Genomic DNA, 18073 nt, shown 5'->3' with positions numbered 1-18073 from the left:
TTGTTTGTGAATTACTTAGCATTTCATGGAAGCTGCTTTTATAGCCAATCATGGCACCCACCTGTTCCCAATTAGCCTGCACACCTGTGGGATGTTCCAAATAAGTGTTTGATGAGCATTCCTCAACTTTATCAGTATTTATTGCCACCTTTCCCAACTTCTTTGTCACGTGTTGCTGGCAACAAATCCTAAAGTTGATGATTATTTGCAGAAAAAAAAATGTTTTATGAGTTTGAACATGAAATATGTTGTCTTTGTAGCATATTCAACTGAATATGGCTTGAAAAGGATTTGCAAATCATTGTATTCTGTTTATATTTACATCTAACACCATTTCCCAACTCATATGGAAACAGGGTTTGTACCTTCCTTACAGAACACCTTTCATGAACCAAATATAGACACTGACTGGAACACTCATTGCTGCTTCAATCCTGGTTTATTTAACAGGAAACAAAATAAATTCTGATATCTGCAGTTGATTTAGCCATCGTCTCTTGGAAGTAAATGCTGAGTGTTTTGTCACAGCCAAATGAATCACCTTCTTTAATGATCATGTACGCTGTTTTTAACTGACACTCTGACATTGACATTCATTTCTGAAATGTGACTTTTCTCAACTAATAAGTCTTATAGAGACAGCATTTGTGAACTAGGCCTTAATCACTTTCTTCAATTTGTTTCCTTAAGTTCTTTTAGGGGGAAAAAAAAAAAATTCTTAGCATGATTGTTCACACGTGTGTAAAAGTCAATACGTTGCTCACGTGTGGGACAAAAGGGGCTGTTTACAATTTGCTCAAAGTTACATTTTTCAAATATACATTATTTTTCAGAGTATAAGTAGCATAATAAAGAAGGAAAAAGAACACATATAAGTCGCATTGTTGGGGGAAATGTATTAGATGAAATCCATCAGCAAGAATAGACATTTGAAAGGCAATTTAAAATAAATAAAGAATAGAGAAGAACAGGCTGAATAAGTGTAGGTTATATGAGGCATAAATAAGCAAGCTAACATATTCTGGTAAGAGTCATTCAAATAACTAGAACATATAGAACATGCTATACCTTTACCAAACTATCTCTCACTCCTAATCCATAAATCCCATGAAATCTTAGACGTCTAGTCTCTTACGTCAATGAGATAAATAATATTATTTGATATTTTACGGTAATGTGTTAATAATTTCACACATAAAGTCGCTCCTGAGTAGAAGTTGCACCCCCGGCCAAATTATGAAAAAAACTGCAACTTATAGTCCGAAAAATACGGTAAATCAAAGCAGTTTGGTGAATGAAGATAAAGTCAAATAAACAAACTTTGTTCTTCAACAACAACCACGTACTTCAGTGCAAGAGTTTGGCCAACAAAAATAAATTGTTACCTCACAATTCAGTGACACAATCTTTGTGCCTCCCGAACAACTCAGCCAGCGTTAAATTCGATGAGATGACAAAAGATGTAAGCTAGTATTGATGTTATTGGAACACTAACAAAGTTAGCAGTTAAATGAAGGAGGAGTGAACATCCCAGTAATCTCACACTGAGTTGGTGACAAACCACAAGATGCAGAGAAGGCGGCAGGCATGGTGCAGGAAAACATGATGTAATCTTTCAAAATGAAAAAACACAAACCAGGAACTAGGAGACAGGAAACAGGATACCAGGAAACAGGAACTTGGAGGAAAAACGACAGCACGCTGCCAACAGCTCTAGGATCCAGGTAAGAACAGTAGGAGCGACATCAACAACTATTAGAGACAAGTTACAGGTAGTGGTGACAATAGGCCAGCATCTGACTGGAGGACAAAACAGGTTCGAATAGCAGCCGGCTGATTGACACCAGGTGTGGCCAGCTGCCAATCAGCCGCATCTGAGGGGTAACAGCGCTCAGGGAGAAAAACAGGAAATAACCAAAATAAAAGCGCTGACAGGAAACTAAGACAGAGAGGAAAAACTAAACCCTAACCAAACTGTCAGGAACGAACCTGACAAGTAGACAAAGTACAAACTTTCTAAACATGTTGTGACAATGTTCCCGACATAACACCTGCTGCAAGCTGGCTAACTCTCAGTCCCAGCAGCCGGGGGAAGGATGCCAGCTGCACAGTGAAAATGAAACTGCAATATCAAATATTGTTCTCCTCCTTCATCCTTAATTGCAGAGCGAGACTCCACAGAAGTAGAAGTGATTGAAACGAAGCAATCAGCTCCGTTAGATTGGAGGGAACATTTTCAAAACAAAGTCCATGGAGTCGCCGCCATGTTTCCCGGGCCGAACGGCTCAAGTGTGCATGTGCATCCTCTGTGGCGCTTAAGTATTCAGGAGGTAAGGACTTGCCTAAAATGCATTATCAAATGACGGCTTTTCGCTAAATCAAAATTTAAATGGGGTTACGAACCCTCTGGAATTTTACCGCTGTCCATCATTTAGAGCTGGGCAATATATGGCTTTTTTTTAATATCGCCATATTTTTAGGCCATATTGCGATACACGATACATATCTCGATATTTTGCCTTAGCCTTGAATGAACACAGCAGTATGATGATTCTATGTGTCTACATTCAAACATTCTTCTTCATACTGCATTCATATATGCTACTTTTAAACTTTCATGCAGAGAGGGAAATCACAACTAAAGAAATCACTATTTTTTTCATACGGTGTTGATCTGGAAATGTTTGCCAAGGCATTTGATGGTTTGGGCGTGTGGCACCGAATGTAGATGTTGACATGCGGAGTTTCAAGCACTCTTCATTCTCTAGCGGGTGACTTTTCAAAGGATGCTAAATATTAGCAGTGCTGCTACTTTTTATAGCAATGCTGTTGGCCCCCACTTGACAAATTACGGTTGTCTGATCGCCGTATTCCCACTTGAAGCCAAAGGAGAGACAGGAAAGAGTGAGAAGAGCCTGCAGTGTAATGCCAGCAGCTAAAAGCAACTGCGTGAGAAGGTATACTCCAATATTACAATATAGTCATTTTCTATATCGCACAGAGACAAACCCGCCATATATCGAGTATATGGATGTATCGCCCAGCCCTACTTGCAGGGTTTTCCCATAATGTGTTTGATTGTGGCGGTGCACCACGGCAACACATTGTTTTACGTGAAAATAAAATAAAGTAACACAATGTACTGTAGAATTCAGAAGAAGACACATGTCCAACACTCTTTAAATATATCATATATTGCAAATGTTATGCTAACAATATGCCCAATTCCAACAAGTATTTTCCTCCTTGCACAAACATCTGCCTCCGTGTTTCACTCCTGAGCACTAGGGGTGTAACGGTAAGTGTGTTTGTATTGAACCCTTTCAGTACAGGGGTTTCGGTTCGGTTGTGTACTGAACCAGTTTCCACACGTACATATTAGGTAGTGTACCGCAGGTTGTGTAAACAATGCAGAGCGAGGCACAACACACGGCAGGCTAGCAGCGACCGGGCTAGGACGACATGCAAAAGCCAAAGCTGGAAGACCCTCCTGCCTCGTTAACATCTCCCCTTTGGGAACACTTTGGCTGCGTGGTGCGATACAACAATGGAGGATGGAGGTTTGCCGACATTGTTCAGCAGCAGTAGGGTACGCTTCTGCCAACATGTCAAACATGCTAACCACTTGGAAACGTCACCACTGCATCCAAGCAGCCTCTCCTCAGCGAGTCAGGGCTGAAGCAATAACAAATGTTTTTATAGCATCAGATTTAAGACCATCCATCCATCCATCCATCCATTTCCTACCGCTTGTCCCGTTCGAGGTCGCAGGGGATTGCTGTATTGCATTAAAAACTAGATTTTGACCCACTTCTATGTTGGAAGAACAATGAGCCCATATATCCTCTTACTGCCAAGTTAGCCAGGCTGGGGGGGGATGTTGATGAACGTGGACCCCGACTTAGACAAGTTGAAAAACTTATTGGGGTGTTTGCATTCTGTGGTCAATTGTACAGATAATGTACTGTTCTGTGCAATCTACTAATAAAAGGCTCAATCAATCAATCAATCAATCAAAAAAAGCACTTAATATGTAGAACGGTTTTGTTAAGAAACCATTCTGAGCCTTAGCTTATTTAGTTTTTAGTTTATATATGTTGACCAGGCTTCACGGTGGCAGAGGGGTTAGTGCGTCTGCCTCACAATACGAAGGTCCTGCAGTCCTGGGTTCAAATCCAGGCTCGGGATCTTTCTGTGTGGAGTTTGCATGTTCTCCCCGTGAATGCGTGGGTTCCCTCCGGGTACTCCGGCTTCCTCCCACCTCCAAAGACATGCACCTGGGGATAGGTTGATTGGCAACACTAAAATGGTCCCTAGTGTGTGAATGTTGTCTGTCTATCTGTGTTGGCCCTGCGATGAGGTGGCGACTTGTCCAGGGTGTACCCCGCCTTCCGCCCGATTGTAGCTGAGATAGGCGCCAGCGCCCCCCGCGACCCCGAAAGGGAATAAGCGGTAGAAAATGGATGGATGGATATGTTGACCACATTAACCCTGGCAATGGACCCTGTGTGTATATATGTATGTTATGCCATTATTTACAAATTTGGTACATAAATAACCAAAACATTTATATTTTGTTGTTTTCTTACTGTACCGAAAATGAACCGAACTGTGACCTCTAAACCGAGGTACATACTGAACTGAAATGTTTGTGTGCCGTTACACCCCTAGCCAAAAGGTAAGAAAAGTTGTTCTTAACATAATATGACCCCTTTAACATGAGGTGGCTACTTGTCCAGGGTGTACCACGCCCTCCGCCCGATTGTAGCTGAGATAAGCACCAGCGCCCCCCGCGACCCCAAAGGGAATAAGCAGTAGATAATGGATGGATGGACCCCTTTAAGACTGGCACAAGGCTAGTCCTGCATGTTGTTGCGAGTTGATTCTTGCACATAAAGCTAGCACACACACACCAGCCTCAATATCACTAAATAAAGCTGAAAAGTTGAAAGAGTAATTCATTTGACAATTATCTTTTGGTACGCTTTAAAGTGTCTTCTTACGTTGATGAAACGCTATTCCAGCCAAAAGAAGCAGCAGTTAGCATTTGCAGTCACTTCAAGCAAACTAAGCAATATTTTTTCAACAAGGTCCAAAAGGCTTTAAGAAAACTGGCCCACATGCAACTTTCTCAACTATTGTCGGAATAACATGTTATATTACTGAAGATACACATTTCAAGAAGACACCAACTGTTCCATTCGACCACAACACAATGTTTTTGGAATACAACATTTTTAATTGTGCCACTGGATGTTTTGCACAGCAGCTGAAGCTACAGAACAACCGAGCCATAAAAAGGCAGCAAGTCTTACCTCGATGAGAAAGTCTCCTGTCCTGAGCCCCGCCTGCCAAGCTACGCCTCCCTCGTCCACCGACTCCAGATACTGCAGGGCCGGGAAGGCCGGGGTGGGAGTGAACTCCTCAATGGGCGTATCCGCTTTGCAGCAACAGGAAGAAAAAGAGAAATGTTACATGCAAATAGTAAAACACTTTAAATTGAAAACCAGTAACATTTTTGGTGGCAAAATTGTGTCATTATGTTAAATAATCAAAATGGTAAATGGGTGATACTTGTATACCGCTTTTCTACCTTTTTAAGGAACTCAAAGAACTTTGACACTATTTCCACACTGATGGAGGGAGCTGCCATGCAAGGCGCTCACCAGGACCCATCAGGAGCAAGGGTGAAGTGTCTTGCTCAAGGACACAATGGACGTGACTAGGATGGTAGAAGGTGGGGATTGAACCAGTAACCCTCAGGTTGCTGGCACAGCCACTCTACCAACTGTGCCACGCCGTCTCCTCATTAGTTGGAGATACTGGATTTTTGCTCCAGAGTCAACATATTAGACACAGCTGTGGGTATAACGCTCTGAAGTTTCACATCACTGCAAACAATAATAAATATATTGTTCACACCTCTCTGCTAATGTAAAGTACAGTATGTGCATCAACACTGCATGAACATACATTATTAAGAAATGTAAAAGGATAATTGTTGATACACTTGTGGTAGTTTTCATTAGATTGTACTTGTGTACCTCATGTGCATGCTAATTGCTTTACTTATTCAACTGTAACCGTATTTTTCGGATTATAAATCGCAGTTTTTTTCATAGCTTGGCCGGGGGTGCGACTTATACTCAAGAGCGGCATATGTGTGAAATTATTAACACATTACCGTAAAATATCAAATATTATTTATCTAAAAAACTAAGCAATGGTCACACACACGTCAACCAATAAGAATTGTGCGGGGGGGGGGGTCATGGCAGAAGTGCATTGTGGGTCATGGGATGCTAACTGCTATATGCTATATGCTACTGCCGTAGCTTGGATTTGAACCCAGGACTGCAGGAACTTCGTATTGTGAGGCAGACGCACTAACCCCTCTGCCACCGGGATCTTTCTGTGTGGAGTTTGCATGTTCTCCCCGTGAATGCGTGGGTTCCCTCCGGGTACTCCGGCTTCCTCCCACCTCCAAAGACATGCACCTGGGGATAGGCCCCTCCCACCTCCAAAGACATGCACCTAGGGATAGGCCCCTCCCACCTCCAAAGACATGCACCTGGGGATAGGCCCCTCCCACCTCCAAAGACATGCACCTAGGGATAGGCCCCTCCCACCTCCAAAGACATGCACCTGGGGATAGGCCCCTCCCATCTCCAAAGACATGCACCTGGGGATAGGTTGATTGGCAACACTAAAATTGGCACTAGTGTGTGAATGTGAGTGTGAATGTTGTCTGTATCTCTGTGTTGGCCCTGCGATGAGGTGGCGACTTGTCCAGGGTGTACCCTGCCTTCCGCCCGATTGTAGCTGAGATAGGCGCCAGCGCCCCCCGCGACCCCGAAAGGGAATAAGCGGTAGAAAATGGATGGATGGATGGATACTGCCGTAGCTATTAAAATGGATCATTTCCTGGTTGGTGGTAACTTATAAAAAGTGAGAAGGGCTGAAGAAAAATGGCGTTGAAAAGGAGATCATGTAGTGCAGATGACAAGCTGGACGTAGTGAAATATGCAGCAGAAAAGGACAAGAGGAAGAGTTGTTTAGAAGCCACATCCAGGAAGAAGATTTATGGATTAGGAGTGAGAGATAGTTTGGTAAAGGTATAGCATGTTCTATATGTTCTAGTTATTTGAATGACTTTTACCAGAATATGTTAGCTTGCTTATTTATGCCTCATATAACCTACACTTATTCAGCCTGTTCTTCACCATTCTTTATTTATTTTAAATTGGCTTTCAAATGTCTGTTCTTGCTGTTGGATTTTATCAAATACATTCCCCCAACAATGCCACTTATACTCCAGTGCGACTTATATGTGTTTGTTTCCTTCTTTATTATGCATTTTCGGCCAGTGCGACTTATACTCCGGAACGACTTAGAATCTTGAAAAATACGGTATTTTTAATTTTATTCTTAAACATAACAGTTATACAACTGTTATGTTGAATCCAAATTCAGTTAATAAGGGCATTAAAATAAGTTTCCAAATTAAAACACAGCCTTGAATAATGGATATAGAATGTATATGAAACAAAGTCACTGGGGAAGTGTTGTTTAAACATAGTGTCTCCTTTACTACGACTTAGTGTTTGCTATGTTTAAATCAATATGCCCTCTTTACTTGTCTTATTGTTTGAGCTTTATCTAAGTTTAGAGTGTGTCTTATCCCCACACATGGTCTCAGCATCCTTTACTTGCTCTCTCAGGGAAGGTACACAATATCGTGGCTGCAATTGTGACATGTGACACTTCCCGTTACTCCTTCTTCGAATGACAACCTATGAGCATGTACACACCTTACATTATCGGCTGTGAGGCTGACACAGAAAAATGGACAGAGCTGAAAAAAGTGTGGGAGACGGGCAGAAAGCAAACAACTGCATAATAACACAGAGCAAAAGGGGTGTAGGCCCGTGTAAAAGCTCCAGCATCAGGGAATGTTCTCAAGTGTGTGTGTGTGTGTGTGTGTGTGTGTGTGTGTGTGTGTGTGTGTGTGTGTGTGTGTGAGCCCGATAAGCTGGGTTGGGTCAGTTCCTCAGGGTGATAGCAGTGTGTCACAATAACTAGAACATTCCACTTGTTTTTCAAGCCAAATCTGTTTTTTTCCTCTCCCTTCATCACTGCCTTTTCTAACCCATTCTTTCTGTGTCTTAAAAATGGGTACATGAACAGTAAATTAATCTCTTGACGGTCACCATGGAACTGGCCCACCGCTCGGTATCGTAGTGAAATGCAATGTTGAAGAATTGTCATAGAAACTGATGCAGCAGTCAAAAGTATTTATTTTTAGAGCCAATCTTGGCTTTGTGAGGCCGCTCACATCGCAGCAATTCAAAAGAGGCGAAATGCTTAGAGGGAATTGCACTTTTTTGGAATTTTGCCTGTCATTCACAATCATTATGAGGGACAAGAACATATGTAGTTTTATTCTAGGATTCTAAAGATTAAAAAAAGTATACAACTAATGGGAGTCACCATTGTAGCCTTCAAAGGCATCAAAGACAACTTCCAAACCAAAAATCATGTTATATACATACTGCACACACGTGTGTGTGTATATATATATACATATATATATATATATATGTATATATATATACATATATATATATATATATATATATATATATATATATATATATATATATATATATATATATATTAGGGGTGTAACATACACAAACATTTCGGTTCGGTACGTACCTCAGTTCCGAGGTCACGGTTTGGTTCATTTTCAGTACAGTAAGAAAACAACAAAATATAAATTTTTTGGTTATTTATTTAACAAATTTGCAAAATCTTCCATCAAAAATATTTTTCTTACTGGGATATTTGATGTGAAGTAATGGGAACCTTGGATAGGTCAATAATTCATAATAACATTGATTTGATTCAATATTATGTTATGAGCAATGACAGTTTGTAAGAAAAAAAACAGCTTTGCTTCATTAGTCAAAGTTGCTACTTTTTCTAAATTACATCTAGCCTTTAAGCTTTTTTATTTCACTTTTATTTATGTTTTTGTTTATCTTAATAGTATTTTTAGAATGTGCCGTGGGCCTTTAAAACATGAGCTGTGGGCCGCAAATGGCCTCCGGGGCACACTTTTGACACCCCTGCTATAGATAATAAAATATAAAACCTGATAAATCTATATATAAAAAGCAAAACCTGGCGACACATGCGAGTTTATCAAAACTCTCTCGCTCTCTCTGTCTCCACCCCTCCCTCACCAATGCTGCTGCGTGCACAAATTGTCTTGTTTTTAACCCCTTCTTAACCCTGAACGTACATTGAAAATACACACAACCAAAACTTAAAATGTCAGACATATGAGGCATTTAAGAAACTCCACCCGGACAGCCCTGCAAAAGAGGACATATCAGGTGAAAAGAGGAGGTATGGTCAATCTATCGCAGCCCGGTCGGTGCTAGCATGCCTTGTGTTGTGTCTCTGTGTGCATTGTTTACACAACGTGCGGTACGCTACTTAATATGTCCGTGTGGAAACTCGTTCTGTACACCTTCCAACCCAACCGAAAACCCCGTACCGAAACTGTTCAATACAAATACACGTACCGTTACACCCCTAATATATGTATATATATATTAGGTGTGGGCAAATTAATGCGTTAATTACGAGTTAACTCATCAATCTATTAACGCTGACAATTATTTTATCGCACATTTGCGTATGTTGTTTACATGCTTTTATTTTGTTAACGCCTTTTCTTAACAAGATGACGTCGCCCGGACGAGAGGCTCTTGGTAAAGATGGAACATTTGGCAAAAATACCGGACAATTCTCCAAATGTCCTGGCTGGCTTACAGCGTGGTCACTCCGGGATCACTTACGACCGCCAGACAATTCTGAATGTGGATAGATCGGGCCGTTTTGGACTGAATGAGGCGTGCTTGCTAGAGCGGCTAGCTAGCATGGGAATACTTTGCCGGCTACATCCAGCGGCCTGTGAAGCAGCGGAGTATATGTGTTGTCTGTCTATTTATGAATAATGCAGACCAGGAGTGTTGGCTGACTTCTTAACGTTTGCTTTCAGAGCGTGCATATCACAACATACAAGATGTCGTCATGGCGACACAACCTATACATGCTCCTCACTCCTGTTGCATGCTGGGTAGGGTAGTTCTTTTTTTCCCTGGCTCATAACATCACAAAATAGTACCATGTATATGATGCCTTCAGTTTATCAAAGCACCAAGCAAACAATCGGAAAATTCCCATCATATCAATTCCTAGATATGATCATAATTATTTTAAGTGCACTACGCAGAATAAACACAACAATATTAATATTGCTACAACGGATAATTTGATCAAAAATTACCTAAAACAGCCCACTACCTATAATATAGGTTTTTTAAACATAAGATCCCTGATAAAAAAAATGTTTCTGCTGTTACCTCAGAAATTGCCTGTTCAGATGTTATGATTGTGGCTCAGAGATTTGTATGTAGATTATATTTATTTTCCATAACAAACAGGATAACTTAAATACCCTGGCAGTGGCAATAAGCTTAAATGTTTGTATTTACATTTTTGGAGTTGATTTTCATCAAATATGCTATTTAACTGCTACTGTTTAACAAGGACTGATTTAAATTGTGTTTGCACAACAAATGTTTTGGCGCTTTTGTTCATGTGGGAGAATATTCCAATAAAGGTGCACTACACACTACTTTTGAATTCATTATTGGGCTTTGCGTATACAATGCAGTTAATCGCGATTAATCTGAGAAATAGTGCGACTAATTTCGATTAAAATGTTTAATCGTTGCCCAGCCCTAATATATATATATATATATATATATATATATATATATATATATATATATATATATATATATATATACAATATTGTATTTACCATATTTTGGTCATTTTAAACATTACTGAAACTTGTTTTCCTAGGTGCATTTATTTCATTGCCCGTAACAAATCACTTCCTACTTCCAGAAACAAATGCGTGTTTCTACTTGTTCTAATCATGACAGACTTTGAAATAGACGACGACGATGGGTATATTTGGACAAATGAAGATTCACAACCTCATTTTTTGGAATGTGAATTTATGGAGGATGGTGGAACTTGGAGGATTTCTGGAGGCTGGAGGCTGCTTATGAGGACAAACAGGGTGAAACATTGGAGCAGACGGAAGCCAAGAGTCAGGAGGTGACTTGACACTGCAAACTTGAAGCTTGGAGCCAATCTACGGCAACATAAATGGAGTGCATACCCAAAATTAAAAGCCAACTTGACCAAACAGACAAATGTCCATCAAGTAAGTCGCTATAATATTATGATAAATGCCGCCCATCATGCTTGTTATTACAACCACAAACCTGGTCTAGCTAGCTGTGTACAAACAAAACATGAAATGTGGGCTAATACTAGAATACGACTGTACATACTTTTCAGTCAGTACAAATTTGTGTATTATCGCAATGAGTTGTGAATTACAAACTCAAAAGCCATACAGCTGCTGATGCAGAAGCTAGTTTACAGTTTTGCAAGTAGCAGGGAGATGTGTTACTACTAAAGAAAAACAGTTCTTCAGTGTTGGCTCTTACAATAACAATGTTGCTACATCTTGGTTATTATACAGGCTAAATAAAGAATTGTTGGCGGGTTTTTTTGCATTTTCAGAGTGATTTGGATGCAGAATGGATCACTCCCATTACCTGCATTGCTATAGCCATTGAAAAAGAGCTAATTATTACAAATTCCATTCATTCATTTTCTACCGCTTATTCCCTTTTGGGGTCGCGGGGGGCGTTGGTGCCTATCTCAGCTACAATCGGGCGGAAGGCGGAGTACACCCTGGACAAGCCGCCACCTCATTAGAGGGCCAACACAGATAGACAACATTAACACACGAGGGACCATTTAGTGTTGCCAATCAACCTATCCCCAGGTGCATGTCTTTGGAGGTGGGAGGGGCCTATCCCCAGGTGCATGTCTTTGGAGGTGGGAGGGGCCTATCCCCAGGTGCATGTCTTTGGCGGTGGGAGGGGCCTATCCCTAGGTGCATGTCTTTGGAGGTGGGAGGGGCCTATCCCCAGGTGCATGTCTTTGGAGGTGGGAGGGGCCTATCCCCAGGTGCATGTCTTTGGAGGTGGGAGGAAGCCGGAGTAGAACCCACGCGTTCACGGGGAGAACATGCAAACTTCACACAGAAAGATCCCGAGCCAGGGATTGAACCCAGGACTACTCAGGAGCTTGGTATTGTGAGGCAGACGCACTAACCCCTCTGCCACCGTGAAGAAAATGCAAAAAATATTTTTGTTTCATAAGGATTGTGAACGATAGGCGTAATCTCCCCGTTAATGATGGTGCATATTTAAAGGAGCAAACCAATGCAAAATTGGATAGCAGATTTGTTTGAGGTAGTAGAGTGGGTGTTGTGAAGTGTTTGGAAGTACATTCACATTGAAAATAGAGTGCAGGTGATCTTTCTTCAACAGCACCCATGGAGAATAAGGCCATGTCATAAAGTTGCTTTAAAATGCTCCTCACATATGTGCATGTTTTGTAGGGGAATGTATTCAAAGACATGCAATGGTCTAAAGCAGTGGTTCTCAAATGGGGACTTGAAGGTAGGCCAAGGGGAACGTGAGATTTGTTTTTAATATTGTAAAAATAGCAACAATTCAAAAATCCTTTGTAAATATATTTATTTAATAATATTTCAACAGTGTTGACAGCTAGATTTTTGTGGACATGTTCCATAAATATTGATGTTAAAGATGTATTTTTCTGTGAAGAAATGTTTAGAATTAAGTTATACAATTCAATAAATCAGAAAGTGATGACATAGTGCTGTATTTTGCTTCTTTATCTCTTTTTTTCCAACCCAAAAAACGTATCTGTGATTAGGGGGAAGTTGAATTAAAACATGTTGAGAAGAAGTACATGACTGCAGAAAGGTTAGAACCACTGATGGAAAGAAGATGAGTGACGTGTACTAAAAATGAAGTGCCAACCTAAAGAATGAGATCCATCTTATGAGTGAAAGTGGAACTCGTGCGGGTGACTTGAGAGGAATGCAGAAAATATGAGCAAAAGAATGAAAAGCCAACGAAACAAAAAGGTTTGCGTTACCTTTGGCGCCGCGCAGAACGAAGCCGAATCCTTCATTCTCCTTTTTGTGAAGCACCACCGTCTTGTCGTCCAGCACGCAGTCACTGTGGAGGAGAGGCCGAGCACAAGGGCCGTTATTAGCACAAGCCATCATCCGCAGCATGGCGACGGACGCCCGGCCCGAGTGGAGGTGCATGCGGGCGGAGAGAGAGTCCGGCCGGGGCAGGGCAGGGCGACCCCACCCCAGCAGGCTGGCTGGCTAGCTAACACTCGGACGGCGGGCCCGCCACTTCCACGCCAGCATCTCACTAAAAGCAGAAAGACCAGACGGAAAATAGAAGGAGGCTCCTCCCTCCCTCCCTCCCTCCCTCCCGCCTCTCTTTCTCCTCGCCGCCGCTACCTCCCGCGCGACAAGCAGGCTTAGAGCCGCGGTTACCCCCGCTCATGGAGGCTCCGCCCGACGGCGTCTGTCTGGAGCGCACTCCAGAGGACGCGGCATCAGACTTCCAGAGGAGGCGGCATGAGACTTCCAGAGGAGGCGGCATCAGACTTCCAGAGGAGGCGGCATCAGACTTCCAGAGGAGGCGGCATCAGACTTCCAGAGGAGGCGGCATCAGACTTCCAGAGGAGGCGGCATCAGACTTCCAGAGGAGGCGGCATCAGACTTCCAGAGGAGGCGGCATCAGACTTCCAGAGGAGGCGGCATCAGACTTCCAGAGGAGGCGGCATCAGACTTCCAGAGGAGGCGGCATCAGACTTCCAGAGGAGGCGGCATCAGACTTCCAGAGGAGGCGGCATCAGACTTCCAGAGGAGGCGGCATCAGACTTCCAGAGGAGGCGGCATCAGACTTCCAGAGGAGGCGGCATGAGACTTCCAGAGGAGGCGGCATCAGACTTCCAGAGGAGGCGGCATCAGACTTCCAGAGGAGGCGGCATTAGACTTCCAGAGGAGGCGGCATCTGACTCCAAGTGAGCGGCTCATGGCTCGATGACGCCGTAGGAAGGCGGAGGTTTACCGGTTGTGAGGAAGACGGCGAGACGTGGAGAGCTCCAACGTCATCATCTTTGGGACTTTCATTCTTCAACAGACTTCCAAATGGCTTCATTAATCACAATACATCCTCCGCTAGCTCAGTTTACAGTTATTTGACGTATTTGTGTTTTTCAAGTTAATTATTTCCGATGCTAAGTGATTGATTTCAAATACAGTTGTCAGTTTACAGTTCCTGCTCTAAACATGCAATCTCACTTTACAATAGGGATTCTTCACCTGGGGTCTGGGGGACCTCAGAGGGCCACAAAAAATTGGCTGTAAATGTACTTTTGCAACAAATAAATACAAAAAATAATGTATAGTAACAAAAAAATAAAAAAACACCAGTCCAGTAAAAAATAATGGTGTGCCAATAACCTCCATTTACATTAGGATTGTTAAACAGTCAAACTGTGAGATGACTGTGACACACAAGGTATAAGTCGCAGTTCTTTTCATAGTTTGGGTGCGACTTATACTCAGGAGAGACTTCTATTATTTATTGTTTGGGTGCGACTTATACTCAGGAGAGACTTCTATTATTTATTATTTATCTCCTTGGCGGAAGAGAAGAAGAAAATGTCAGCAATGGTCACACACACGTCAAGCAATAAGAATTGTCATGGCAGAAGTGCATTGTGGGTCATGGGATGCTAACTGCTATATGCTATATGCTACTGCCGTAGCTATTAAAATGGATCATTTCATGGTTGGCGGTAACTTATAAAAAGTGAGAAGGGCTGAAGAAAAATGGCGTCCATTTGTGAGGGTTAGTTTGGTAAAGGTAGCATGTTCTATATGTTCTAGTTATTTGAATGACTCTTACCATAATATGTTAGCTTGCTTATTTATGCCTCATATAACCTACACTTATTCAGCCTGTTCTTCACTATTCTTATTTATTTTAAATTGCCTTTCAAATGTCTATTCTTGCTGTTGGATTTTATCAAATACATTTCCCCAAAAAATGTGACTTATACTCCAGTGCGACTTATATGTGTTTTCCCTTCTTTATTATGCATTTTCGGCCGGTGCGACTTATACTCCGAAAAATATGGTAAAAGTAATTATAGAATGTGTTGTCAAACCAGTCACTTACATTTTTAGTCTTTCTTTACAATCAGGTGTTTTTCAGGAAGGAATGAAGACTGCAGAAGTGATTCCTAATCACAAGGCTGGTGATAAACAGGAATTCAGTCATAGACCCATTTCCGTTCTGTCACAGTTTTCCAAGATATTGGAGAAGATATTCCTTCAAAGACTATTTCAATTATATAGAAAATCAAAATATAATCCGTGAACAGCAGTATGGTTGAGACCTAATAGGACCAGCACTTAACATAATTGCATTAGTGGACCTTGTAGAACAAATATCAAATACCGTACACAATAATCAGACAATGTGTTCCTCGATCTCACCAAAGCTTTTGATACAGTAAATCATTAATTACTACTCCAAAAAATCGTGCAGATGTGGTATTAGAGGAGTGGCCTGTTCTTGGCTCTCATCTGAAGAAGGATGCCAGTGGGTCCACATCAATGGCACAGAATCCCAGCCGCTGACAGAGACCCTAGGGCTTCCACGGGGGTCTCTGCTGGGCCTTTTTTGTTCCTTATGTAACAATCTTTGTTTGGTTTCAAAATCATTAAATGTGATTTTATTGGCTGATGACACCAAACTACTTAGTTGTGGTAACAATAGGAACATTAACAGATACAATAAAAATATAACAATTATCCATCCATCCATCCATCCATTTTCTACCGCTTATTCCCTTTCGGGGTCGCGGGGGGCGCTGGCGCCTATCTCAGCTACAATCTGGCGGAAGGCGGGGTACACCCTGGACAAGTCTTGTGAAAGAATTGGTTTGATACAAATAGTTTAATTTCGATTTAAACAAAAGTAAATAGAATACTGTTTAAAAATCGTGCCTATAACGTATGCAGAAAATGAAAATTAAATGATACTCAGATAAAAAGAGTGAATAAAATAACATTTCTTGGATTGCTTTTACAAAAAAAGCTCAGTTGGAAGCCCCATATCAACTTTATCAAGGCAAAACTATGTACATCTCTTGCAATAATATCTCAAGTCACAGAACTGCTGAATGAAAAAAACACAACTTTTGTATACTGTTGCCTGGTTCTCTATGTCCTAGAACAGGGGTCTGCAACCTGCGGCTCTTTAGTGCCTCCTTAGTGGATCCCTGGAACGCTTCAAAAATGTATGAAAATAGAAAAAGATGGGGAAAAAATATATTTTTGTTTTAATAGGGTTTCTCTCGGAGGACAATGCCACTATTTATATTAAACATGCTTTTCTGATGAGAGTTTTAGGCGAGTGCCGTTTTGTCCTACTAATTTTGGCAGTCCTTGAACTCACTGGAGTTTGTTTACATGTACAGTTTTCCTGTTTTATGCCACTCTTTCTTTGTCTCATTTTGTCCACCAAACTATTTATGCTGTGTGTGAACGCACAAATGTGAGCTTTGTTGATGTTATTGACTTGTGTGGAGTGCATGCTAACATGCTATTGAGGATAGCTTTATGTACATATTGCATCGTTACGCCTCACTGGTATTTATATTTGAGCTCATTTAATTTCCTATGTCCTCTCTATTTCATGTATATCTGCATTTCTCGTGACATTATCTGTATGTAATATTGGCTACATGTCTGATAGTTGTTGGTGTGCCATGTTGTTCCAGACCACAGCAAACATTACCCAGCTTGCGTAGATTGCTATAAATCCATTCAAAGAAGACAGCCTGCAATTTTCTTTAACTTGGACTTTTGGCCATTTTAAGCCAGTAACATTTAAACATGATCTCATCCTCTAAGAAGCCTCTGTTTTACTAATGTTTTCCAATTTTGTAAAAATGGGTAGAATAAATATTATATTTCAACATTTCTGTCAACGAAGATTTGTGTCAGCCTGCGACAGTCATTTTGATAGTAGGCTAATATAGACACTTACGTCATGTGTCGCCTTCATTATAACACTTATATTGGAGTTTTTATTTTTTGCGGCTCCAGACACATTTTTTTTTGTTGTGTTTTTGGTCCAATATGGCTCTTTCAACATTTTGGGTTGCCGACCCCTGTCCTAGAAGTATGGGGTAGCAATTATAAAATCAATCTTTATCCAATTAGTATCATTGAAAAAGAGTGATCTGCAATTATAAAATCAATCTTTATCCAATTAGTATCATTGAAAAAGAGTGATCTGCATACATTGGTTTACAGGGCACATACTAATGAGCTTTTCATCAAAGGAAAAGCACTAAAATGGAAGGCTTTGGTCGCCTTTTAGACTGCACAATTGATGTATAACACAAACAAGCGGTAGAAAATGGATGGATAAGCAATAAGAAGTTACCATGCAGTGTACATGCAGGGATTATTTCAAAAAGCGATTGTGACACCAATTTCCCTCCACTTGTGTGCCAGCTTTTACCGCCATTCCCATTGAGGTGTTCAGTTGTTGGAGCAGTTAATGTTATTTTCCTTTGTTTCTTGTTTTTTTTTTTTGTTAGCACCCCTTGGTGTTCTGTTAGGGACCCAACCAGTCCCTGCTTAATTGCTGCAGGTGTGCGTGGTTGACAGGTCAATGTCCAATCACACCTGTGCAGGTGGGAAGGCACTGGCTGATTACTCCTCATTGACACAGGACTTCAAATTCCTGCTTGGGATTCTTCTCCTTGATTTCAGTTTCTGTAAAACCTTTTGCCTTCCTCCCCTGTAGCCACTGTTCTTGTTGATCATATTTTACCTGATGCATGCGTTGTATTTTTCGCCGTGCAATCTTTTGTTCCTTTTTTATGCACCGTCATTTTTTCTTATCTACTCATGTGTTGCTCTGTCTTGAGCATTTTATTATTGCTCAAGACAGAGTAAGAAGACTTTTGTTCTTACTCCTGCCTGTGG

General features: G+C 41.3%; 1 protein-coding gene across 3 annotated transcripts in view; it reads right to left on the bottom strand.

The window, feature by feature from the left end:
- shank2b (SH3 and multiple ankyrin repeat domains 2b) overlaps positions 1-18073 on the bottom strand; it is a 179663-nt gene that overhangs the window by 67648 nt on the left and 93942 nt on the right. For all 3 annotated transcript variants that reach the window (XM_061887717.1, XM_061887718.1, XM_061887719.1), the window contains exons 6-7: positions 13135-13217; positions 5316-5440 (exon numbers count right to left, since the gene is read on the bottom strand). In XM_061887717.1, the coding sequence (XP_061743701.1) occupies positions 5316-5440; positions 13135-13217 (208 nt within the window). The remainder of the gene's footprint in view (positions 1-5315; positions 5441-13134; positions 13218-18073) is intronic.

Source organism: Nerophis ophidion, linkage group LG25 (assembly GCF_033978795.1).
Source record: "Nerophis ophidion isolate RoL-2023_Sa linkage group LG25, RoL_Noph_v1.0, whole genome shotgun sequence".
Lineage (NCBI taxonomy): Eukaryota > Metazoa > Chordata > Actinopteri > Syngnathiformes > Syngnathidae > Nerophis > Nerophis ophidion.
This window is presented reverse-complemented; position numbering and strand designations above follow the sequence as displayed.